The 26,224-nt window shown below is 46.3% G+C and overlaps 2 protein-coding genes, 1 non-coding gene and 1 pseudogene across 5 annotated transcripts in view; 1 reads left to right on the forward strand and 3 right to left on the reverse strand.

The window, feature by feature from the left end:
• Positions 1 to 3,505: 3,505 nt before the first annotated feature.
• TRNAG-UCC (transfer RNA glycine (anticodon UCC)) lies at positions 3,506 to 3,578 on the reverse strand. Its single transcript has one exon. It is a non-coding gene; the product is annotated as a tRNA-Gly (tRNA).
• Positions 3,579 to 6,805: 3,227 nt separating this feature from the next.
• Positions 6,806 to 8,049, reverse strand: GPX1 (glutathione peroxidase 1). The gene is made up of 2 exons (XM_067754414.1): positions 7,647 to 8,049; positions 6,806 to 7,370 (listed from the first exon to the last, which is right to left on the reverse strand). Exons 1-2 carry the CDS (start codon positions 7,905 to 7,907, stop codon positions 7,011 to 7,013), a joined length of 621 nt encoding a protein of 206 aa, XP_067610515.1. The 5' UTR covers positions 7,908 to 8,049; the 3' UTR covers positions 6,806 to 7,010.
• Positions 8,050 to 9,102: 1,053 nt separating this feature from the next.
• RHOA (ras homolog family member A) overlaps positions 9,103 to 26,224 on the reverse strand; it is a 51,989-nt gene continuing 34,867 nt past the window's right edge. For 2 of the 3 annotated variants that reach the window (XM_067754417.1, XM_067754415.1), the window contains 4 exons: positions 19,938 to 20,095; positions 15,869 to 15,989; positions 11,849 to 11,979; positions 9,103 to 10,362 (listed from right to left, as the gene is read on the reverse strand). In XM_067754417.1, the coding sequence (XP_067610518.1) occupies positions 10,189 to 10,362; positions 11,849 to 11,979; positions 15,869 to 15,989; positions 19,938 to 20,093 (582 nt within the window). In that variant the 5' untranslated portion in view covers positions 20,094 to 20,095 and the 3' untranslated portion in view covers positions 9,103 to 10,188. Of the gene's footprint in view, positions 10,363 to 11,848; positions 11,980 to 15,868; positions 15,990 to 19,937; positions 20,096 to 21,955; positions 22,041 to 26,224 lie in introns of all 3 variants that reach the window. The other variant, XM_067754416.1, reaches the window with a different exon arrangement.
• LOC137232442 (NADH dehydrogenase [ubiquinone] 1 beta subcomplex subunit 8, mitochondrial pseudogene) lies at positions 21,351 to 21,804 on the forward strand (annotated as a pseudogene).

Raw genomic sequence — 26,224 nt, forward strand, 5'->3', positions numbered from 1 at the left:
GCATGGGCACTAGGCGCGTGGGCTTCAGTAGTTGCAGCACGTGGGCTCAGTAGTTGTGGCACACGGACCCTAGAGAGTGCGGGCTTCAGTAGTTGTGGCATGCGGGCTCAGTAGTTTTGGCCCTCAGGCTTAGTTGCTCCGCGGCATGTGGGTTCTTCCCAGACCAGGGATCGAACCCGTGTCCCCTGCATTGGCACGAGGATTCTTAACCACTGCACCACCAGGGAAGTCCCTTGGGCACCTTTTGATTAGAGGTGGCATCAGGAGAGAAATACTTTTTTTTCCTTCTTGCCTGTGCTTCCTTACCTTGCCCAGGGGACTGTGAAAAAGTGAAAGCCTCTAGAGGTACATTTTAGAAGAATTAAATGTCTTATCAGTGACTTTCACCTCTGTTACATAAACGTTGGGTTACTGGGGAAGGTGACAGAGGCAAAAAACTGAATGAATCTCACAGAAAGGACGTGGGATCATTTTTCCCATGTTGGATATTCCATTCTGGTTATGCCACTGTCGGTAGCTAGCCCTGATTTGGTGGGGAAGGTGTTGTGTCCTGGGCCCATGTGTGGTCATGTCTCCTCTTCCTGCTCTAATTCTGTTACCATCAATGTCTTAACCTTAAATAAGCATTTAGATATTAATTGTATGTGTCATTTTCCCTTTGCACAGAGCAAATTCTCCATAAGCATTTCTTGGGTGAATGAATGAAAGAATTATCCAGAGAGTAGTCATTTTTTTCATTTGACTGATAATCTGTTATGTCCTCCCAGTCCCTACCGTCCAGGGGTTCCCAGCCAGTGAGGTTGGGGAAGATGTTTTCACATGTAATTATAGTGTGTTGTGTGATAAAAGTGCTAGAGGAACATGGAGGGTGATGCTGTAGACACTTTGCTAGGAAGGAAACATAAGCAACTGGTGTAGGAAGCAGAGGTATGCTTAACATTAAAGATGAAAAAAAATTAAAGACAAAAAAAAAAGGGAGGGATTTCCCTGGTGGTCCAGTAGTTAAGACTCTGCACTTCCAGTGCAGGGGGTGCGGGTTCGATCCCTAGTCGGGGAACTAAGATCCCACATGCTGCGCAGCGGTGAGGCCCAAAAAAAAAAACAAAACGGTACGCTTAACATCCCCCCTGACCTTTGAGGATGCATGATGAGTCTGCCAAGGAATCCTGAGGGGACCAGGGCTTCTTTAGATTCACACACATGTACACAGGTATAGCCACGTGCTGGGGACAGAGGAGGCTGGGGTAATAGGTGCTTCTTCTGCAGGGAGGCTCAGATTCCCTCCACTCGCCTCCCTGTGGAGTCAGGTAGCCTGCAGGACCGTAGGACACCACCCAAGGTGGGCTGCCCCTGCCCCTGGATACTGCCCCAACTCTGGGCATTTGGATTAAGTGAGCCTGTTCTGTGGTCTCCTACCTTGGCTTTGCTGGCCACGGCTACACTGGACCTGGGAAGGGTGCTGGGAGTGGGGTTTCTGTCTGCAGGATGAAGGATAGAAGGGCTACTGGGCCTCTGCCCAGCACATCACTGTCATGTCCTGTCAGTTTCAATGCTTCTGGATGCAACTAACAGAATACCCACCAGCAAGTGGCCCACCTAGTTAGTGATTTTATTTTTGTTTTTTCACGTGACAAGTCTGGATTTGAGTTCTTGGGTAGGTCAAAGCTGAAGGATGTCAGATCTCAAGTTGGCTTCTCTGTTACCCACAGGGCCAGTGCCCATGAGCCCTCACTCCTTGGGCAAGAACTTCTCTCATCTGAGCTCCTGCTTCCCAATCCAGCAGTGCCTGATGCCCAGTAACTTATTGACTATCTCCAGCTGGGCTTTATTTTAGTGCCAGCCCAGGTGTGTCACACCTCTATGAAAGCATGCCCATCTAGCCTATTTGGTGATTGTAATAACAAAAACCTGCCAAATTCAGAGTACTCTGACAGGGATCCCTGCCCATTCTTTAAAAATCCATGCTGTGGGGCTTCCCTGGTGGCACAGTGGTTGAGAGTCCGCCTGCTGATGCAGGGGTACACAGGTTCGTGCCCCGGTCCAGGAAGATCCCATATGCCGCGGAGCGGCTGGGCCCGTGAGCCATGGCCGCTGAGCCTGCGCGTCTGGAGCCTGTGCTCCACAACGGGAGAGGCCACAACAGTGAGAGGCCCGCGTACAGCAAAAAAATTAAAAAAATAAATCCATGCTGTGGATGGATTTATTTCTCTTGTGGAAAGCTTTAGCAAGTATTTTTTACTCAATATTACCCCAAAGTTAAAACTTATGAGAAAAGGCTGATCAGGCCAGGAATGCCTCACTGAAAATAAGCTTATTTTAAATGTTGTTTGTGGAACTACATCGAGACAGAATGAGGAAGTCATGTGATAAAGAACTAATTGTGCAATAAGTGCCTGACCAAATGAATTTTATCAGATTTTCTTTCAGCTTTGTTGAGGTATAGTTGACAAATAAATTTTAGTGTGTACATTGTGATTTAATATACATATACATATTTTATCAGATTTAATGTTTAAAAAAAAATTTTAAACCAGCATTTCTGGAAGAACTGCTAAAATGGTGGCTTCTGAACCTACTGAGTAACAGCACGACCCATCCTCTTCTCAGAAGACCTGTGGCCTAAATGCTGCTGTTACTCCCAGATCAGGCAGTGTCCCGGAGGCACTGCTACCAAAGGCCAGGACCTCAGGCAGGTTCACTGGGATTCCTTCACTTTTACTTGTTAATTTGAGCTGCTGATTCACAGTGGGGTGGAGTGGGTGCAGGTCAGAGCCAGTAGCAGTTGCATGGTTGAATGAGAAAGAATGTGTGTGTGTTTTGGGGGAAGATGTCCAGTTTCTTGGGGAGGAAGATGAAGTGTTAACCGGCTTTAGTCTGAGTGTTCCTAGAAAAAGAGAGAGTTGAAAAGGACAGTTAAAGGAGGCATGCAGCTTCAAGTCTGAGGAGGAGTATTCACCAGCCAGTGTCAGCCACAATGGGGATCTCAGAATTTCCTTTCTCTTGCAGCCTAAGGCATAAACTGAAGAAGAAAAAAAAAAAAAAGTGGGTAAGGAGGGGTGAGTCACCAGGTAACCCAGAGGGGAAGAAGTTGGAGTCAGTTTGGAAAGCCCTGGATTCCCATCCCAGAGCCTAACCAGAGAGTGTGGCCCAGGCCACACTGACCCTTTACAGGAAAGGGGAGAGTTGGAGCAGGAAGTCTCTCCTCATGGGTTCAGCTGTAGGACATTGAATAGGACCCTAAATCCCCAGGCTATCCACATCAGCATCTCTGGAGGGGGGCCGTGGACATAGCTTTTAACAAGCACCCAGGTGATTTTGGGGCACTGTGTATTAGCTCCCAGAATAGGACCTGGTAGATCTCGGGCACTGGCTGTTTGGTTACAGCTCTAGCTTCCCCCAGGACTGCACTTGCTGAGGACCCCTCAGTTCACAAGCACTCATCCCAGCTAACTATTCTTTTTATTTTTTTTATTTTGGCCACGCTGTGAGGCATGCGGGATCTTAGTTCCCTGACCAGGGATTGAACCTGTGCCCTCTGCAGTGGAAGTGCAGAATCCTAACCACTGGACCACCAGGGAAGTCCCCAGCTAACAATTCTTTATGAAATGTCCCTTCCCTCAGCTCTTTGACTCCATCCATCACTGTTCCAGCTGTGCCTCTCTGCCATCTGACCCAGAAACACTGTGAATTCATAGGCCTCAAGTTTAGGCCACCTGATCTTCTTCTTGTCACTCTCCCCAGGTGAGACCGTATCCTCTCCAATGGCTACTTACTGACCCCTTGACTAGACCTTTGTCTCCAACCCAAATTCCTTTTCTGAGCCTCTTGTAAGGCTCCAGATATCTGCTCCAGATATCTCCATCTGGATGTCTCATGCACCAAATCTGAATCTAAACACTTTTCTTCTCCCCACACCTGCTCCTCCTTGTAGTACCTGATTGTCAGTGATGCCACCTTTCCACCTCAGACCTTCACACACTGAACTCCCTGCCTGTCCACCCTCCATCAGCTTGTTCCTCAGCTAACTGCTTCTTAACCTCTCTTCAGCTTCACTGTCACTCCCTCCAAGAGACAAAAGCGTGATCCTCTCCACTGGGCCAGGCCCTCTAGTTTATTCTCAAAGTACCCCATACTACTCTCATAGAACTAAATATGCATTTAGTAATTATAGAGTCTTTCTGCTTTCCTGAGGACTGTATCCTGGCACCCAGCAGAGTATATGGCACAGGGCTGAATGATGAGTGTTGCAATAAAGGAGCAAAGGGCTTTTAGAGAAGAGATGTGGGGTTTAAGGAGGTCAAAGATGGCCTAGGTATACCCAGATATACCCAGGTGAACAGGTTGTTAGTTTCCATTCCAGCAGTCAGATTTGGAGTCTACAAATAATCCTCAAAAATCCCTGGGGCTTCTCTGGTTGCACAGTGGTTGAGAGTCCGCCTGCCGATGCAGGGGACGTGGGTTCGTGCCCCGGTCTGGGAGGATCCCACATGCCGCGGAGCGGCTGGGCCCGTGAGCCATGGCCGCTGAGCCTGCGCGTCCGGAGCCTGTGCTCTGCAACGGGAGAGGCCATGGCAGTGAGAGGCCCGCGTACTGCAAAAAAAAAAAAAAAAATCCCTGATCCTGTTTTTTTGTTTGTTTTAAATTTTATTATTTTTTTTACTTTTGGCTGTCTTGGGTTTTCGTTGCTGCATGCGGGCTTTCTCTAGTTGCGGAGAGTGGGGGCTACTCTTCATTGTGGTGCGTGGGCTTCTCATTGCGGTGGCTTCTGTTGCAGAGCACAGGGTCTAGTTGCGCAGGCTTCAGTAGTTGCAGTGTGTGGGCTCAGTAGTTGCAGCGTGCAGGCTCAGTAGTTGTGGCACACGGGCCTAGTTGCTCCATGGCATGTGGGATCTTCCCAGACCAAGGATCGAACCTGTGTCCCCTGCCTTGACAGGCAGATTCTTAACCACTGTGCCACCAGGGAAGTCCCCCTGACCCTGTTTTGAGTGGAAAGTTATTCTCTTTATATTAATTGACAAACACTGGCTGATTCATGCTATACACAAGGCCCTATGGACCCTGAGGAGATGACCAGCCCCTTTCCACCTCCCAGACTTTCACCCTCTGGGGAAGCAGACCAGTCACTCACAGATGTAATCAAGACTTTTGGTTCTGAGAGGAGCACAGATAGAGTGGGGTCTCAATGGGGAACAGAGCTCTGTCTTGTTACCTCAGAGGGGACTCAAAAGCGAGGTGGAGAGGCCTTGCAGCCAGAGGGAGGTGGGCCTGTTTTGATGATGGAGAGAGAGGGAGCCAGAACAAATACAGCCCTTAATGACCTAAGGGCAGGCAGAGGGGGAGGGCAGCAGCAAAGATGCCTGCTTAGGGTTAGAAGAAAAGTTCTTGAGAGTTGGTTAAGACACAGAAGGGACTTGAGCCACCAATTTGAGCATAAACATTGGGACCCCAAAACCTCTGGACCTTGTTCTGGACTGATAACACATATCTGGGTGCTTGTCTGTCCCAACAGAAGCTTCATTGCATACAAGCCCTGCAGAGTCCCTTGTATTGTGATATGAAGTGCCTCTAGGTCTGTCTCAAGAGATTACTGACAACAGGAACAACAGATGGAGAAGTTGGACCTGAGCCATACCTGAGAAGCAGCTGGCCTCCAAGATACACGCCTATCCTAAGCCTGACCATGCAATTGCAACTGCAAGGCATGGTCAGAACAACCAGTTGTATACTCTTCTGAGTACCTGAGAGGCAGCAGCCAGTAAGCGCAGCATCAGAGCAGATAGAAGCACTGGATAGCGCTATGCAAAGAAGATCTAGCAAAGTAATGGGGAAAGAGTTATGTTGCATAAGCTGCCAACTGTGCAAAGTGGGCTTGTATGGCCCTAACACTTGAGGAGGCTGTTACCAAGTAAGGACTTGCTGCCCAACACACATAGAAGCCAATACTATGGCACCCACTTTTGAGCAAAGAGCTTTATTGTGAGGTTGACTGGCAAGGAGACAGGAGGCAAGGCTCTCAAATTTATCTCCCTAATCTGGGGTTTGGTCAAACTTTTTTGAGTTAGGGGAGGATGGGTTCATAGGTGGAAGCACTGGTGGGGCAGGTTTTGACTGGAGGGCTTTGGAACTTGGCCATTTATGGTAAGGTATGGTAAAGGGGACTTCAGCACTGGGTCTTCCTGGACAATGGATCTTTCACTTCTGAAAGGGTTCCAGCATTCAGGTTCTGGTCACATCTGGGTTCTTTTGGTTCTATGTGGGGGAGGAGGGGTGGAGGTGGAAAACCTTGGTTCCAGGCATTATTAGAATTCAAAATTTCTCCTCTGCTGCATGACTTGCGGTTTTGTTCTGCTATCTCTGAAGAACAACTCAGTATCTTGTTATCAACAGAGCAGGGCCAGTTTGGGCTGGTTCTGCAGTTACAAAGCCAGTAAGTGGGAGCCCATGGTGTTATTTTTTGTGAAGGTCATTTTGAGCAGAGCAAATACTCAGAAAGGAGAGGCCAAACTACTGAGGATAGGCAGTCAGCCTTTGAAATTTCTTCCTCTTTTTGAAATAAAGACTTTCTCTTGTAACAGAGCCTCAGGATGGCCCTGCTGCATGTCCTGGCAGAGGGAGAAATGCTGAGACAGGAGCTAGGATTCCCACATAGGAAAGAGTGAATTCTACAGCAGACAAAATTTTGGGATGTTCAGGCTTGGCTAGGTAATGCCAGCCAAGGAATGGGGGCTTAAGCTCCCAGCCCTATGACAATGAGGTTAGTAGGAAAGGTGTCCCCATCTGACAATGATACAGGACATACACACAGTTCTGCTCACACTCAGCACTTTATTAATGAGAAAGCTGTGGTCTGGGAAAGGGGAGGCTGGGATGGACAGGACCAGTGCCCATCTCAGGGGATTTTCCTGGACATCTGGCATTCCTCCATGCAGGTTTAGAGGAAACACCTTCACGGATAAAATCCCCAGAGGGCAACGCTGTGACTGCCAAGGAGCAGGGGTAGGAGGGGCACCCTAGGCACAGCTAGGCCCCTGAGACAGCAGAGCTTCGATGTCAGGCTCGATGTCGATGGTCAGAAAGCGGCGGCTGTACCTGCGTACGGGCACACCGTCTGGGCCCACCAGGAACTTCTCGAAGTTCCAGGCAACGTCGTTGCGGCACACCGGAGACCAGGTGATGAACTTGGGGTCTGTCATGAGGGCAGTGGCGTCGTCACTGGGCGTGGGCAGAGCCTCCCGAAGGAAGGTGAAGAGCGGATGTGCCTTCTCGCCATTCACCTCGCACTTCTCGAAGAGCATGAAGTTGGGCTCGAACCCGCCGCCTGGTCGTACGTACTTGAGGCAATTCAGGATCTCCTCGTTCTTGGCATTTTCCTGCGGGAGGGGAGAGCAGCTGGGACCCGGGGCTGCGAGGGGAAGCGAAGCCTTCTAACTGCAAACATTGTTTCTCCATGAGTCACTAGACTCTGGCCTTTCTTTCACAACCCCAGGGTGGACCTCAACCCCAGCCGGGACGAGCGCTGGAGGGAAGTGAGCCGGTGGCCCGCCTCTCCGCCCCCAGGGCGCGCAGCTGCTGGGCCCGGCGGGTCGTCCGCCGGCGTTCCTAACCGCGGTCGTACGCCCACCCCCGCTCCGCTCGGCCAGGCGCACCTGATGCCCAAACTGGTTGCACGGGAAGCCGAGCACCACCAGGCCCCGGGGCCCGAGGCGCCGCTGCAGGTCATTCATCTGGGTGTAGTCCCGGACAGTTGTGCCTCAGAGCGACGCCACATTCTCAATGAGCAGCACCTTGCCCCGAAGGGACCCCAAGTTCACGGGCTCCCCGCCGGCCAGCGGACGCGCAGAGAAGGCGTACACCGAGCGCGGGGCCGCTGCAGCCAGGGCGGCCGCCGAGCGCTGAGCGGCACACATGGCGTAGGTGCACAAAAAGACAGGGCAGAGCCGCGGGCTAGACGAACAGGGCGGGCCGGGAAGCGCCTCCTTTTAACAGGCGGGCGACCGAGGTCATGTGGCTCGGGCACTTTTCCGGCCGCTCCTACACCCCTCCCCCGCTCGGTCCCGCCTCATCCGGCCTCTGTCCTACGACTGTGGTCCCGCGAAGCTGGAGGGTGCGGTCGGGCCGGATGCGGACACCGCCCAGACCGTGCCGAGGCGCGGACGCGTTTGGCCCCGCCCAGGGAGCGCAGCGCCGGCGCTGTGGCAGTCGCCCGGATTATCCAGCCCAGAGCCCAGGCCGAAGAGGGCTCCGGATTCTTTCTCAATGGTTCTTCAGGGATTGGGGCCCGGCACGGGGAGACTCGCCAGCAACAGAATCTTTCGCTGCCTGTGGCCACACAGCCCTCCCAGCCTATGCCATATTCCTACTCCCCGAGAAAGTGCCCTATTGTCAGGCGCAGAGGGAGTTATGACTTGTGATGATGGTGCAGTTAGCAGCAGCTGCCAAGGCAAGTCCTCTGTGTTGACACTAACTGGTTCTAGGAAGGTTAAGTTGGAGGAGGGTGGGCAATGCTGGGGAGAAAGGGGGCGGGCAGCCAGGGCTGGACGCCAAAAGCCAGCTCTTTCTAACCCATTTCCTTGCATTCTGGGGCTGCCCTAGACTGTGTTCTCCTCCTGGCCTCTGGTTTCCCTCCTACTTTTACACCCCCAGTGTGGCACTACCCTTACACAGGTTTTCTGGGGTCACTACTCAGGCCCTGCTCCAGACCCCTGGAGGGGAGCCCAAAAGCATGCAGGGCCAAGGGGACTCAGTCGATTTCAGACCATCCTCAGCTTCATCTGGAGCTCAGGCAAGGAAGTAAAAGACACTGAAAATGGACAGGTAGTAAGAAGAGGAAAATATCACACTAAGATTTGTCCAGAAGAACGACTGCTTGGAGTACCCCTCAGTCGGCTGCATTCCCTACCCCACCCTACTCTGAACTTGAATGGGACATAAGATAATCACTTCCACCTCTTTGGCAGAAGCCAGGTTAGTGCCAGCTTTGGGGTGGGGGTGGGCAAGCCGGTACTTTGCCCCCTGAAGGAAACTTCCAAGGTGAGCTAGGCAGAATTCATCCTCCATTCCCAGCCCTGGAGAGAGCCAACACAAACACCAGGATACAGGAAGTTTAGAAAACTGCCTTTATTCTATTAGTAGTTGGAAAAATTAACTGGTACAGAAAAAAAGTTTAGTCAGCTGGAGAGGACAGAGAAACCGTGGGCCACCCAAGAGAACTGGTGGCTCCTCTGGGAGGGAACCTGGATACAGTGAGAAGAAAGAGCACTGTGAACTAGAGCCAGACCCTGCAGTCCAGGTGAGACAGGTTATGCCACCTTCTGAATTATCTAAGTGCCTCAGGCGTAAAACCAAATTCCTATTTACTTAGCCCAGCTCTGGGGAAGGGGGTACTGGAATATGTGGGGCCGAAAAGGGGAGACATGGCCATCTTTTATCAGAGAAACTGACAAAACAGGAATTTAAAAAATGAATTTTCCATCTGACTTTATTTTCAAATACACTTTCTTTTTTTAAAAAAAACCAATACACTTTCTGTGAGGATGACAAATATCAGTATTAGGAAATCCAATTATACAAAAAATACTACATCTAGTCTGGGGTAGATATATTTATTTTTGGTAACATACATTAAGCGGCACTAATTACACAGTAACTATAAGGTAACTAACATGAAACCACAGAACTGTAACTTTGCCACAGCTGCGTGGACTTGGGCCTTTCTGGCTGAGCACATTTTCAAAAAACTGGATTGCCACCCAGAGCTATGCCAATGAAATCTGTTAAAATGAGTAAAGCTCTAAAGTGGTGACTCACCAGAGTACCTTGCAGCTGAAAGATGATAGGCAGGACATGTTAGTTATAAAGTAGTTACAGCCTAATTCACAAAAGTTACCAACTGTTTCTCTTTCTAGAAAGAAGCAAGAAGTTAGGAAATTCCTTGAATTAGCGCCTAGTGTGTCAGGTGGGAGTGCAGAGGAGGGCTGTTAGAGCAGTGTCAGAAGGACCCTGGTGGGTCAGGTGGGTTGGACATCATTAATAATCATGGTTGGCTTCTAAATACTGGTAGCAAGATGACTTCTGATTTGTAATCTTAGGTAAATTATAGATAAATGAAAAAGGCCAGTAATCATACACTAAGATTAATAAACAGCACTTCAAAATTAACCGCATGAGGGCTGTGCTTGCAGCAGGGTTTCACAAGACAAGGCACCCAGATTTTTTCTTCCCACGTCTGGCTTGCAGAGCAGCTCTCGTGGCCATTTCAAAAACCTCCCTCACTCCATCTTTGGTCTTTGCTGAACACTCCATGTACCCAAAAGCACCAATCCTGTTTGCCATATCTCTGCCTTCTTCCGGTTTCACTGGCTCCTAGCAAAGAGAAGAGAGCACTTTTAGTTAACAGCGTTACATACATATAGTAAGTAGGTGTATCCAAATTCATCTCAAAGACTGCTTTTAAAAAGCTGCCGAGGGCTTCCCTGGTGGTTTAGTGGTTAAGAATCCGCCTGCCAATGCAGGGGACACGGGTTCGAGCCCTGGTCTGGGAAGATCCCATGTGCTGCGGAGCAACTAAGCCCATGAGCCGTAACTACTGAGCCTGCGCTCTAGAGCCCGCGAGCCACAGCTACTGAAGCCCGTGTGCCACGACTACTGAAGCCCGCGCACCTAGAGCCCGTGCTCCGCAATAAGAGAAGCCACCACAATGAAAAGCCCACACACTGCCATGAAGAGTAGCCCCTGCTCGCTGCAACTAGAGAAAGCCCACGCACAGCAACAAAGACCCAATGCAGCCAAAAATAAATAAATAAATAAATTAAATTTTAAAAAAAAGCTGCCGAACTCCCAGATTTGAGTTCTGTCTTATGACACTCATATGGGGTGACCCCCCACCTCCAATATATAAAAAATCCCTGTCAAACATGCACTTCTCTGGGAAGTAGAGAGAAAAGGAGAGGCCAGAGAAGCCCTAGAGGGTTGAGGGAATCAAGGGCAAAATTACTCAAGCTGTTGATCCAGGGTAAGCCCTTGGGTCTTCTTGTAGTTAGCTTCACAGAGGACTGAATGCTCAGGGAAGGAAACAGATCCTGACCTTCACATTCAGACAGAGAAACCTCAGGAGAACCCGTGCAAAACACCTCAAGGCACTCCTCCTGCAGTGGGGAAGTCCTATCATTGGGCCACCTGGCTTCTCAGAAGCCAAGATGTCACCTCCATCATCACTTTTTAAAAAATGTTTTTATGCTTTTTTTTTTTTTTTTTTGCGGTACGCGGGCCTCTCCTGTTGCGGAGCACAGGCTCCGGAGGCACGGGCCCAGCCGCTCTGCGGCATGTGGGATCCTCCCACACCGGGGCGTGAACCCGTGTCCCCTGAATCGGCAGGCGGACTCCCAACCACTGCGCCACCGGGGAAGCCCCACCATCACTTTTATAAAGGCATTAGGGCTCTCTGTTTGGACTCCCTGCCATCAGGATTTCCTGATTCTTCAGTTCCCACCAATTTATCTTTAGCCTCACATATACGAAAGTAATAACTGGAGAGGGAAATCAAGAGCCTGATAAAGTTCCTGCATCTGAAGCACTGACTATTGCTGTGATGGTCCTTTCTCAGGCAGGCAATCTTTGGAGCACAGCACTACCTCACAAGAGAGGTTCCATCTTACAGGACTAGGGAGTTTTAGGGACCCCCTCTATGCAGGCCCGAGTCAGTGAGGGCCGGATGGACAGAGAGAGGCTTCTGGGACTTTCTCTGAAACAGCCTGGTCTTTGGGGGTTTCTGCTGGGTTCCCTGAACCTCGAACCCAGGCCCCGAGTTTAAGAATGCTACAGGAAGACAGAGCCCTGCCCTAGACCATACCTGCTTCATCTTGGCTAGCTCCCGCCTTGTGTGCTCATCATTTCGAAGATCCTTCTTGTTCCCAACCAGGATGATGGGCACGTTGGGACAGAAATGCTTGACTTCTGGAGTCCATTTTTCTGGGATGTTTTCTGAAAGAAGCAAAATGCACATAATTTGGGGATACATATAATTCTATCTCGAAGGATCTCCAAAAACCCTAGTTAAATTGCAAAGAAACTTCTTGAGAAATATGCCGGACATTTAATGGAATTCCACTAGTTTCAAAACCATGAAAAAGGTAAAATCTAACCCCCCTTCTCTTAAGCACAGAATCACCAGCTTTTCTCAGTCCCACCAAGGAGCTCAGCTCCTCTGGAGGTGGCACCAGGTAAAGGCTCTGGAGGAGCAAAGGATGGCTCCACAATGGTGCCACCTGCCCCAAGAAGGAAGGCTCCCCACCAGCCATCCATGTCACTGCTGGCAGATGATTCTGACCACAGCTTACAGAAGGAGTCCCCATTCTGGGGCTATAGCTGGCTCAGGGTTCACATGTTTTCTCTACACTTACTCATGGGCCCTCAGCATGACCTACCCTTGGATTACTGGTATTTCAAATGGCTTGAGTGGCTTTTGAAAATGAGTAATAACCAGCTGTAGCTTCTTGCCAATACTGTAGTAATTTAGTGGACAAGTGGCCTGGGTTCAACCTCACACACCCACTACGTTGAACATCTCAGTGTCAGGGATGACACTATAGAATGGGGATAACAGTAATACCTTACATGAGGTTATTTTGAGTCAATGCGTACAGAATACTTAGTATGATGATCATTTAAATGGTACTGATCATAAGACTATATTTTAGGAGTAAACTGTTCACTCTCTGACTTCAAGACCAAAAGGCAGGAGTTGGAATATAAAAGATGCTCTGCCTTCTGGCTAGAAGGTACAGAAGCTACATGAATAAGGTCAGGAAAACTCATAATTCTACACTCCACTCTTCAGCACACAAAACAGACATTTGTCTGCTTCCTTCCTCCTTTGCTATAGCGGCTAGAGTCAATCACTAATGTGACAACTTAAAACTCAAAGCCTTATTCTAGAACAAAGGGGTTCCCAGAGAAGTGCAGAGTAATCAAAAGACAAGGGCCAGCATATCTAACAGTGAAGGCAAACAGCCTCAGCACTGAATCTTGCTCTTATCTCTGCACCCTGTGGTCAGTTTTCAGTTCAGGTGCAACAGTGATCACTTTAAAGAGAAGGTGAGATCCCATCACTCCTTTGTTCAAACCATCCAAAAGCTCCCATCTCACTCATGATGAAAGGAGAGGTCCACACCATTAACCACATGGCTCTGCAACCCTCGCTCCACTCCCTCTGCTACAACTACACTAGACTCCTTCCTTCTGCCTGGGAAGCTCTTTTGTTGGCTGTGTTGGCCTCCCTCACCTACTTCAGGTCTCTGCTCAGAGGTTTCCTTTTCAGTGAGGTGGCTGACCATCCTATGGTCATCTTCTAAAACAGCATACTACCATGGCCTATTCCATACCCACCTCTATGAATGTTATTTGTAACATTTCTTGCTATCAGATTTACTGTGGTTTTTGCTCTTCTGTCTCCCTTCATCTAGAATATAGGTTCCATAAGTAAGCACTCAATAATTATTTGCTGAATATATAAAATTATTACTCCAATAGTCCCCCCCACCCCCCGGAATTCAGGACATGTAAACTGAAATGAATTGCCTCTGTCTTATCTTCACTTTTCATAAATGATTTTAAAACATAATTTTTTACTTTTTAATTCAGTGATGGCAATCGCCTATGATTGCTCCCACCTCCAAAGTAATCTGATCATATCAGGACACATCACTTTACATGGATTTACACTGGGGTGCTTTAGGGGCCACTGGGAATTCCATAAAGCCAGAGAAAAGGAATCCTTATCTAGGATCAAGGGTCAGCAAATGAAATTTTGCCCGGAGTCTACTTTTATACGTGAAGTTTTACTGGAACAGAGCCAAGCTCTGTTGTGCTACAACAGCAGAGTTGAGTAGTTGTGGCAAAGTTCAGGAGATCCAACAGAGAACACATGGCCAACAAAGCCTAAAATATTTACTATTTGGCCTTTTACATAACTTTGTTGACCCCAGGCCTCAACTAGAATCTAGACTCTAGACCAACTGCCAGTGAGACAGCAGAGGTTCCAAAAAGTAAACTACTGTCACAGGGTTGGCCAGCAACAGGGCTGAAACCTGCACACCAACATTCTGATTGCTGATCAAACTTGTTACCCTACACCTAGACTCAGTGCCATGGTCTAACATCCAACCAGGTAAAAACAAAGTCCAGCATTAGGTTCACATTAGCTTTTCAGTTTCTTGATATAGACGTTTGAGTTCCCAAGACACATTTTACTAGGGCAAACTACCAGTGGACTTCTCTCCTACTCCCTAGCCAAGATAAGAGAACTTTTAAAAGGCCCTTGGCAAAACCAAGCTAATTTAGTCAGCTCAGCAAAGGGGCGCTACCTACCTATCATACTACTGCAGTGACCAGCAGTCTCTCTAGGTATGTTTGTATTTCAGAGAGGGAGATCAATCTCTCTTTGCCTCTTTTCTTTCTACCTCTGCTCTCCTCCCTAGAACCTGCCCTCTGGGGGAGAGGATAGCAAGGAACAAGTCATAGTAAACAAACAGAGGTCAAAAGCTGAAGACTTCCTTCGAGACCAGCAGACACAGTCTTAAAAGAAAAATGTGAGACTGAAGAAGAGTAACTTTTTTGCTCTGAAGGTACTTTTGTCCCTAAAGGATTATACCTTGGATGAGGCGGCAAAGGGCACACAACCCTCCTCATTCCTATAGGCAAAGTCCATGATGTGTGTGTCTGAGGGGAAGGTGTCACATGGCTCCATTTTCTCTCTAAAGCTCAGCCTCTAGGGGCTTCTAACAGTCCCCGCAAAGGAAGGCAGATTAATTTGAAAACCAAAACTAAAACACAACTGTTAAAAACGAACCAAAGTGAAACAATGGCAGAGAGCACCCACTCTGTCTCAGTTCTGGGAGATATTGCACCGGGGACTCAATCTCAGCTTGGCTCCTTGGGCTGCATGACCTTGAGCAAGTGGTTCAAAGTCTCGGAGCACCTCCCCCAGTACTGTCATTAAAGTGAGTACAAGCATGACACAGAAAGGCTCACTCTAACCCTAACTCCCCAGCAACAGCCCAGGCCACCAGCAGGTCCTCAACAGTCATCTGTGTTAATGATAATCTCCTTGGCCCACATGCTGCCCTGTAAAAACAGAGCACTGCAGCACCAAGCAAGACATTTCGTCATCTTCAGTACAAACCGAAAGCACATTCTGTTTCAGGCCTTGCTGCCTTGTTTTGCAAAGTGTGAGGTCAGCATCATTCCCTCTTTTTTTGAAGGAAAGCAGCTTCTAAAACATGTGGCCAACTAAGCTAGTGGAATGTCAGGTTCAAGTCTCTATTAGCTAAGACACTTTATAAAACGGCTAAAATAGGGCTTAGAAACATTACCACGAATCACCAAGTCATCAGTCGGTCTAGATTTTGGGAAGCAGCAGGCTCAATATCAAGTACTGAAAAAAGGTGTGGACACCCAAAGAATACCTTCCCCAAATCTTAGTCCAAAAAATAGCTTTGAGGAATGCCCTGGTGGTCCAGTGGTTAGGACTCCACGCTTTCACTGCTGAGGGTGCAGGTTCAATGCCCTGGTCGGGGCAAGCTGTGCAGCGCAGTCCCCCCACCCCCAACCAAAAAAAGACAAAAAATAGCTTTGTGTTCAGAACCCAACTACTCTACAAGGTAGACATGGCAGTCATGGGAGACCTAGGCTGAAAAGGGACTCAGGGCTCAGGCTCTACAGTCCCAAAGCTCTAGGACTCTGGCCAGTGATGATTCTTTCTCTGAAACTCATGTCTGCTTTTCAGTCACTTGATGCCCAGAAAGGACCTGAGAAACCAAAGGTCGGCCAGGCACACAGGCAGTGACAAACATCAGGCTGCAGGGCTACTCACCTAAACTATCAGGGCTGTCAATGGAGAAACACATCAGTATAACATCAGTATCCGGGTAGGAGAGAGGCCTCAAGCGATCATAATCTTCCTGCCCAGCTGTGTCCCACAAAGCCAACTCTACCTATGATAAGAAAAATAAACATAAGAGTGCAGGTTAATCCCACCACTTACTTTCAGAAGAAGTGACACTTAACACAGTACCTTCAAGTGATAGACTGTCCAAAATAGTAAAATACAGGAGTGTTCACTTTTATTAGAATCAAGCCTGAAGGTCGGAAGGGGTATTTAAATTGTTTTAGGTTGAAATTTCTCAAAATTGCAAATTTTATAAACAGATGCTAGAATTGAATAAAGTACCTAATTCAAAATGTCAAGTTAAAAATAACTTTGTAGGGACTTCTCTGGTGGCGCAGTGGTTAAGAATCCACCTGCCAATGCAGGGGGACACGGGTTCGATCCCTGGTCTGGGAAGATCTCACATGCCGTGGAGCAGCTGAGCCCATGTGCTGCAACTACTGAGCCTGCGTGCTAGAGCCCGTGAGCCACAACTACTGAAGCCCGTGTGCCTAGAGCCCGTGCTCTGCAACGAGAGAAGTCACTGCAACGGGAAGCCCGCGCACCGCAACGAAGAGTAGCGCCCGCTCGACGCAACTAGAGAAAGCCCACGCACAGCAACGAAGACCCAATGCAACCAAATAAAGAAACAAACAAAAAACTCTGTAGCTTGTAAGTACTTAATTACAAATAACATTCTACATAGGAAAGAAAGTGAATGAACAAGAGGGGAAATCAACTGTAAACAACATGCTACTAGGTATACAAGGCAAGAGAGGGAAAAACCAGAACAAGTAACTTTTCCTAATACATTCTCACTCAACCATTTCCTTACTTTGTCTCATCATTCTGCTCCAACGTGGAAACGTGGAAACAAGACTGTATTTGAGTTGATGGGTAAGAAAAGACACCATCCTGGGTGTTAGGCAAGGTCTGAGCTGACAAGAAAGGCCTATGGCTCTGCCTTTACTGCTCAAAAAAATGTATGAATGGCTGAATGAAAGCATCACATAGGTAGGAGGGTACTCCTTTCACACCTGGGAACCTACTCACTTTCCAGTGGTAGGAGGGCAAGCTGATGTCTGGGCTCTGGACGTAGCCCCGCTTCCACACTGTCCAGCACTGCAGTCAGCCCTGTCACCACTTCTTACAGTCACAGTGGATTTTTAACACCCTTTGCTCAGGAGCCCTTTGGGGCTCAAGGAGTTCTCCCTCCAATGCCTAGGATAGCCTTCTATTCCTAACACTTTCAGAGCCCATATTTCAGAGTTTCTAAATATTATTCCTACCTTAAAGTTGATGGCTAATTATCTCTTCCACCTTGAACCTCTGTCTCAGGATATGTCACTCACAACTTCCACATGTCCCATTGCGCCTCTGTCACACACACATACCATCAGCTTGGTATAGGAATCTGTGACATACTGATGCCCAATCCTCACAGCTGGTCTGATCTCAGGATGGTACAGCGCATTCATTCTCTGCCAAATCCCACTCCTCTGGCTCCTCCACACCTCATGGGTATTCAGTCAGACACAACAGCCAACTCTGATTGTCTCCTGATAAATGATTTCAGGGTGTCAGGACTGTCTCATGTCAGAATGGGCCTTTCTATTTTTGGTAGGTCTATTTCTTGGACCATGATCACCTAGAATTTTGGATGGTTCCCTAGGCTCTGTTAGTGCATACTTTTATGAGAATATTTGCAGGAGGTGCCCTCTCCCACTCTGGGGCTACCGACTTGCTCTAAGGTAGGTAGCTAGACTGTGATACCCTCTTCCAGATCAAGTACCTTTCTTTCAGGGTTTCTCTCCCTGGGTGAAGGGCTCCCCTATTTTGCCAGCGTCAGGCACGTTCAAGGTTGGCAGAGCAAGAAACATACTCATAGATCATTCCTCAAGGTTTATAAGTCAAAGTTCCTTTTTAAAAAATATTTATTTATTTATTTGGCTGCACCAGGTCTCAAGGTTTGTAAGTCCCTACATTTCTTTTTATTTCTTAAAAAGTTATTTATTCGTTTGTTTATTTGGCTGTTCTGGGTCTTAGTCGTGGCACATGGAATCTTTGTTGCCAATGTGCAAGATCTTTGTTGGGGCACGTGGGATCTTTTAGTTGTGGCACGTAGGATCTTTTAGTTGTGGCATGCGGGATCTAGTTCCCAGACTAGGGATGAAACCTGGGCCCCCTGCACTGGGAGCATGGAGTCTTAACCACTGGACCACCAAGGAAGTCCCAAAGTCCCTAAATTTCTTAAAGGTAAGATCCTGGTCATTCCAAGACACCAAGGCACAGATGATGTTTCAAAGACAACAGAAGAGTCATTACTATCCCCAAAACATATATACTGCCACAGGTGGAAAAGACTCTCCCAAATGATGGTCACAGACACATAGCAACCAACAGCTGTCATTCTCTGAATGACAAGATAAAACCAGCAATATACATTCAAGTAGGCTTTTGAGAAATGTGCTATGAAAATACCAACCTAATCCTGTTTTCCTCAAGCCACTGGGTCTTTCTGTGTATGCATGGCAATCAATCTAAATTAGATGAGAGGGCTGTTATGTGACAGCAGGCCCAAAGATCTCAGCACATTTTCACCCAGCTTGTCACAATTGGGCCCTGTCTCTACACAAAACCAATCTTCCTATCAGGCCCACAGAAACCCTGTATTCAAGCATCATGCAGAGAACTGACTGAAAGTTGAATTGGCAACACAGTACTGATGGGCCACCTGCAAGGTAGGACCCAGACAAAGTTCTGTTACGCTGGAATTCATGTGTTTTTTTCATCCATTCTTGACAAGAAGGGTGCCTTGGGGTTCCTAATGGCATGAGAGCAATCATTGTGGCCCACACGGCAACTGGATAAACTATAAAAGACGGTTCTGAGTATGCTCTTGTTCAGACCAACCTGTCAAGTGCTTTGGTGCTTCCAAATACCTTCAGTCACTTCACAGACCCCCAATGTCAACTGTAAAATAGCTTAAACCACTTTACAAATGAAAGTAGCTCAAAGATTAGGCAGCTTACTCATGGTCATAGAAGTATCAAGATACCCTATGAGGGACTCTAGAATTCTAAGCAGCTGGCCTAATGTGCTTTCCATTACACAGTCCCACAAAATGAGGCTAGGTAATACTGGGACAGAAAGGGATAACAGGTAAAGCAAGAATATGAGAAGGAAGAAAGGAGACAGAATTGCGGAAGCCAATAAATTAGGTGCTAGCAGCATGAGACATGTGACTGAATGCCTTAAGAGGACTGAGTGTGTTGGAAAAGAGCCCCTTGTTCTAGTTTTCTTTTCAGCTAACCCATTTGCAATGAGAATTTCATTCCTCTTCAAAAGATGTATAGGAATCTGGATAAAATATTATTTTGACAACAAAAGGGAGCAGAAGAGGGAAAAAAAAATCTAATTCCAGAAGAGCTTTGCCCCAGTCTTGCTGGTGGACTTTCAGGGCAGACAGGAGGAAACACTGTCCTCACCACCAGTGACAGGTAATTGAAGCAAATGTAGCAGCCTGTTTATGTCAAAGTAAAAAAACATGAAAAAAAATTAAATGTGACAATGTTGTTTGACACTGCTGGTGGTATAGATCAGTACAACCCTTTAGAAGCATAATCAATAAGGACCCGTTGACCTAGTAATCTCAAACTTCAGCACTTAATGAAATACTACGACAGAAGAAAAAGTCCATCCATACAAAGAGGTTCATTTTAGTATGATCCATTTGGCAACAAACTAAATTTCAAACATAAATAAAGCTGGAAAGAACACATATTCTAAGGCTTCCCCCTGTGAAATACATATGAATGTGGCCAAAGTCTAGAGGGTAACAGTTAAAAATGAACAAAATTGAGCTAAAAGGCAGGATGAGAATGGATTTCTCCTTCTAACATTTTTGTTATTGTTATATAGTGTACTGAAGAGACAAAAAGGCCTAATTCTCTCCAGGCTCTATGAATAGCCTAACATGCAAAATAGTACCAGTTGTTATGAAAAGTATACTCACCTGCTTTCCGTCCACTTCAATATCTGCCACATAGTTCTCAAACACTGTAGGTACATACACCTCTGGGAACTGGTCCTTGCTAAAGACAATGAGCAAGCAAGTCTTGCCACAGGCTCCATCTCCAACAATCACCAGTTTCTTCCGGATGGCAGCCATTGCTGAAACACAAGACAAAAGCGTTATCTAGAATGCACAAGAAGCTGTAATAGTTTCAGTCTATGACACACACTTTTCTGACCATGGAGCACAAGCCTCTAGTAGCACACCAAAATATAAAATGCTAGTATACCTTTCCACTTGGCACCAAAAAGTCATACCCAAAATCCATAACTAGGGGGCTTCCCTGGTGGCGCAGTGGTTGAGAATCTGCCTGCTAATGCGGGGGACACGGGTTCCAGCCCTGGTCTGGGAGGATCCCACGTGCCGCAGAGCAACTAGGCCCATAAGCCACAACTACTGGGCCTGTGCTCCACGATGAGAGGCCGCGATAGTGAGAGGCCTGCGCACCGCGATGAAGAGTGGCCCCCGCTTGCCCCAACTAGAGAAAGCCCTCACACAGAAACGAAGACCCAACACAGCCAAAAATAAATATTTTTTTAAAAAAGAATGCAACATAATTCTTTAAACAAAAAACCCATAACTAACATTATACTTAATGGTGAACACATTGAAAGCTTTCCCCAAGATCAGGAACAAGACAAGAAAGTCTACTCTTGCCACTTCTAAGGAGGTTCTAGCAATTACGCAAAAGGCAACATAAAAGACATCCAGATTGGAAAAGAAGTAAAATTATCTTAATTTGCAGATGACATAATCTTACATATGGGAAATCCTAAGGAATCCACTAAAAAACTATTAGAACTAATAAATTCAGCAAGGTTGCAGGATACAAGGTCAACATACAAAAATCAATTGTATTTCTATTCTCTAGCAATGAACAAACTGAAAATGAAATTAAGAAAACAATTTCACTTACAACAGCATCAAAAAGAACAAGATAGGAATAAATTTAACAAAAGAAGTACAAAACATACTCTTGAAAACTTAAAAAAACAATGTTGAGAGAAACTAAAGATCTAAATAAATGGAAAGACATTCATGTTTATGGACTAAAAGACAATATTGTTAAATGGCAATATCCTCCAAGTTAATCTACAGATTCAACACAATCCCTATCAAAATCCCAGCTGGCTTCTTTGCAGAAATTGACAACTGATCAGAAAATGCACATGGAAATTCAATGGACCCAGAATGGCCAAAACAATCATAAAAATGAAGAGCAAAGTTGCAGGACTTACACTTCCTGATTTCAAAACTTACTATAAAGGTCCAGTAATCAAGACAGTGTTGCACTGTCATAAAGACAGACGTATAGGTCTTTGTGCATATGCGGGATGAAACAGGAAGGTGAAGATGGCAGCAGCCAGGGCGGGGGTCCTGGGAGTCCGATGGCTGCAAAGGGCAGCCCGAAACGTGGTGCCAATGGGTGCACGGACAGGTATGGTGATTACCTGAAGCTCCCTGACCACTCACAGCAGGAGAGGGACCCATGGTATGACTGGGACCACCCAGACCTGTGGTTGAACTGGGGTGAACCGAGGCACTGGGACCTAGACATGTATATCAGGAACGGTGTGGACATGTCCCCCACTCCTGTTTCTTGCAATCTTATGTGTAAGCACCTCTTCGGCTTCGTGGCCTTCATGCTGTTCATGTTTTGGGTAAGGGAGACTTACTCCACTTACCAGCCTGTGGGGCCAAAGCAGTATCCTTACAACAATCTGTATCTGGAACGAGGTGGCAATCCCAACAAAGAACCTGAGCTAGTGTTTCACTATGAGATCTGAGGAGGCTTCGTGGGCTTTGTGCGCCCCCTAACTGACTCCTTTAATCCTAGAGATTTTACCTTAATGAAATCCCTAATAAAACTTAGTGCTGTGGTAAAAAAAAAAAAAAAAAAAAAAAAGACATGCATAGATCAATAGAGTAGAAGTGAGAATCCAGAAATAATCCCTCACCTTAGGGTCAAACCATTTTCAACGAGGATGCCAAGACAATCCAATAGAGGAAAAACAGCCTTTTCAACAAATGGTGCTGAGACAACTGAATAGATATATACAAAAGAAGGAAATTAGAACTCTACCTCACATCATATAAAAAATTAACTCAAGATGGATTACAGACCCAAATGTAAGAGCTAAAACTACAAAAGACATTTTTTAATTAACCAGCCAACAAAAACAAAAAACGTAGTAGGGCTTCCCTGGTGGTGCAGTGGTTAAGAACCTGCCTGCCAGTGCGGGGTACAAGGGTTCAAGCCCTGGTCCGGGAAGATCCCACATGCCGCAGGGCAAGTAAGCCTGTGTGCCACAACCACTGAGCCTGCACTCTAGAGCCCGCGAGCCACAACTACTGAGCCGGTGTGCCACAGCTACTGCAGCCCACGCGCCTAGAGCCCACCTGTGCTCTGCAGCAAAGAGGAGCCACCGCAATGAGAAGCCCACGCACCGCAACGAAGAGTAGCCCCCGCTCACCTCAATCAGAAAAGCCCACGTGCAGCAAGACCCAATGCAGAGGAAAAAAAAGAAAGAAAAAAAAAAAACGCAGTAAAATATACATAAAATCTACCACTTAAACAAATCTTAAGTAATAACTTTGGTGGCATTACTCACATTCAACACTATTGTGCAACCATCACCACCATCCATTTCCAGACCTTTTTTCACCTTCCAAAATCTAAGTTCTATATTCATTAAACAATAACTCCCCATTTCCCCTACCTCCCCTCTGGCAACCACCATTCTACTTTCTGCCTCTATGAATTTTACTACTATAGCTACCTCTTGTAAGTGGAATCATACAGCATTTGTCCTTTTGTGACTGGCTTATTTCACTAAACATAATGTCTTCGAGGTTTCTTCACTTTGTAGCATGTGTCAGAATTTCCTTTAAGACTGAATAATATTCCATTGTATCAATATGTATATACCACATCTTATTCATTCATCTGCTGACACTTGGGTTGCTTCCACCTTTTGGTTATTGTGAATAATATATTTATCACAATATACTGTGGATAGTATATTCACAAATATATCCATCACCAGGAACCAAAGAAAAAAGATAAACTGGACTTCATAAAAATTTTTAAAACTTTTGTGGTTAAAGAGAGAGCATCAAGAAAATGAGAAGACAACCCACAGAATAGGAGCAATGTTTGCAAATAACATATCTGATAAGGGACTTGTATCTAGAATACATAAAAAACTGTTACAACTGAACAACAAAAAAAGCAGCTTAGGTTGGTAGTCTGGCTCAGAGTCTCTCGTTGCAGTCAAGGTTGATTTAGACCCAGAATATATAAAGAACTTCTACAACTCAATAATAGCTAGACAAATAATCCAATTTAAAAATGGGCAAAGGGGACTTTCCTGGTGGCACAATGGTTAAGAATCCGCCTGCCAATGCAGGGTACACGGGTTCAAGCCCTGGTCCAGGAAGATTCCACGTGCCTCAGAGCAACTAAGCCCGCACGTCACAACTACTGAAACCCGCGTGCCTAGAGCCCGTGCTCCGGAACAAGAGAAGCGACTGCAACGAGAAGCCCACGCACCACAACGAAGAGCAGCTTGATGCAACTAGATAAAGCCTGCACGCAGCAACAAAGACCCAACGCAGAAATAAATAAATTAATTAATTTAAAAAAATGGGCAAAGGATCCGACTCGATCTATGACCCAGCAATTCTACTCTAAGAGAAATGGAAACGTGTCCACACAAAAACTTTACATGAATGTTCACAGCAGCATTATTCATCATCATCAAAAAGCAGAAACAAACCAAATGTCTAACAACTGATGAATGGATAAAATGTGATTTATCTACACAATGGAATATTATTCAGCAATAAAGTGTGTGTGTGGGGAATACTAGTACATGCTACAACATGGATGAACCTTAAAAACATTACAATTTGTGAAAGAAGCTAGCTAAAAAGAACCACATACTGTGTAATTCCATTTATTTGAAATGTCCAGAATGGGCAAATGCAGAGATAGAAAGTAGACTGGTGATTGCCAGGGGAAGGGAGTTGGAGGAATAGGGAATGACTACCAAGGGAATAGAGGGGTTTCTTTATAGGGTGATGAAATTTTTCCAAAATCATTCTCAGATGATTGCACAACTCTATGAATATTCTATATACAAATGAACTGTACACTTTAAATGGGTGAATTGTAAGGTATGTGGATATTCAATAAAGCTGTTAATAAAAAAGAAAAGAAAAGCATAAAGACTCCCTCCATTTGGCACAGACTAGTGGTCAACCCCAATTCCCACTATTACCTCTTAGAACAGCACTCCAATTTTTAGTTGTGCACTTTGTTGCCCAGCTAAAAGACTATATTTCTTAGCTTCCCTTATATTAGGTATGGCCATGTAGTTCACTTTGTAGTTCTAGCCCCTGAGATGTAATCAGTATTTTGTGGGACTTCCAGGAAGTCTTCCTTAAAGTTGAAGTCTCATGCCCTTCTCACCCTCTTCCTCCTTCCTGCTGCTTAAATCTGGAGTCCGGGCTGTTTAGAAAAAGTCGTCCTAGAATATGAAGATGAGTGCCACACTCTGGAGTTGGAGGAATAAAGGGTAGAAGGAGCCTAGGTCCCAGATACCTTGAGAGCCACCATCTCAGCCCAACTGCCTACTTCCACACTTCTTTTATGTGAAGGAAAAATAACTATCTTGTTTAAGGTAGTATTTTTCAGGTCCCCATTACCTATAGTCAAACTAATTCTCAACAATACATACTCACTGACAAAATCATGTTGTCTGAAGGGAATGTTTCTCAAACTGGAGTGGATGAGACAATCCATTGGGGTACATGAAGGAAACATTAGAAACTAATTTTTTTTTTTTTTTGCGGTACGCGGGCCTCTCACTGTTGTGGCCTCTCCCGTTGCGGAGCACAGGCTCCGGATGTGCAGGCTCAGCGGCCATGGCTCACGGGCCCAGCTGCTCCGCGGCACGTGGGATCCTCCCGGACTGGGGCACGAACCCGTGTCCCCTGCATCGGCAGGCGGACTCTCAACCACTGCGCCACCAGGGAAGCCCATGAATTTACCTCTTTAAAAGTCCTTCCTCTATATTCAGTCTGACTGCTAACATCTTGAAAGGATTCACAAACCATTTTCTACTTTTTCTCATGCTCTCAAATTCATGCCAAGACTTTATATACTTTACCCATCTCAGGCCTAACTTGGTATACTGGTTTATGCCCAAAGTCAAGGAACCAGGACTTTCCAGGATGCAAACAAAATGCATCAGGAACTTCCCTGGTTCAAAAAAAGGCTGCTATCTTTGAATAGCATCGTTCCTAGAAAGCACTCAATTCTCAAGAAATAATTCCACTAAATCTAATGTGGTTAAGGACACACAAAGTGAAAATGCCAGGGAGCGGGCTTCCCTGGTGGTGCAGTGGTTGAGAGTCTGCCTGCCAATGCAGGGGACACGGGTTCGTGCCCTGGTCCGGGAAGATACCACATGCCATGGAGCTGCTAGGCCCGTGAGCCATGGCCGCTAAGCCTGCGCATCCGGAGCCTGTGCTCCGCAATGGGAGAGGCCACAACAGTCAGAGGCCCGCGTACCGCAAAAAAAAAAAAAAAAAAAAAAACAGGGAGCAATCAAAAAGGCTCTTGAAAATTTTCCCTGGGGAACATTTTGCCCAGGAAAAGTATAAAACCATTCAGCTTCTACTGATGACAAAGACAGAAATCACAAGTGATTATGGGATAAAATGAAAATGAAAGCCTACAATTACAAGGTAATTTCTGGGATGCTAGGAGTCTGGCGATACAACCAGAGTTGTTGATCAGATGTGAAAAGTACAAACATCAGAAAATGAAACTCACTAATTTTTCCTGAAATGACCCAGGAATTTTTTTACTCTAGTATCTTTCCTTTCCACTTTGTTATAATCCAATATCTTTTAAAGTACATGGCTTGCCAGCTTGAGAAAGGAAATCACACTGAGCTCTCTGCAGTCTATCTGCCAGATGTATCATTTTCTATTTCTAGTCTGAATTGTTTCAGATATAATTCTTAAGAGCTTTGAGTAGAGGTTTATTTTTCCAGTAACAGTCAATTATATCTATTTAAGTTACCTGTAATAGTATGCAAGTGACTGTATATTTCTTTTAAAAGTTCTTTATATTTTTCCTCAGTTCAAAACCTTCAGCATAAGTTACTGTGCTACCCTCACTCAAGTCGAAAGGAGCTCTCTCATGGTGCTAAAAG

The sequence above is a fragment of the Pseudorca crassidens genome, chromosome 10 (genome assembly GCF_039906515.1).
Source record: "Pseudorca crassidens isolate mPseCra1 chromosome 10, mPseCra1.hap1, whole genome shotgun sequence".
NCBI lineage: Eukaryota > Metazoa > Chordata > Mammalia > Artiodactyla > Delphinidae > Pseudorca > Pseudorca crassidens.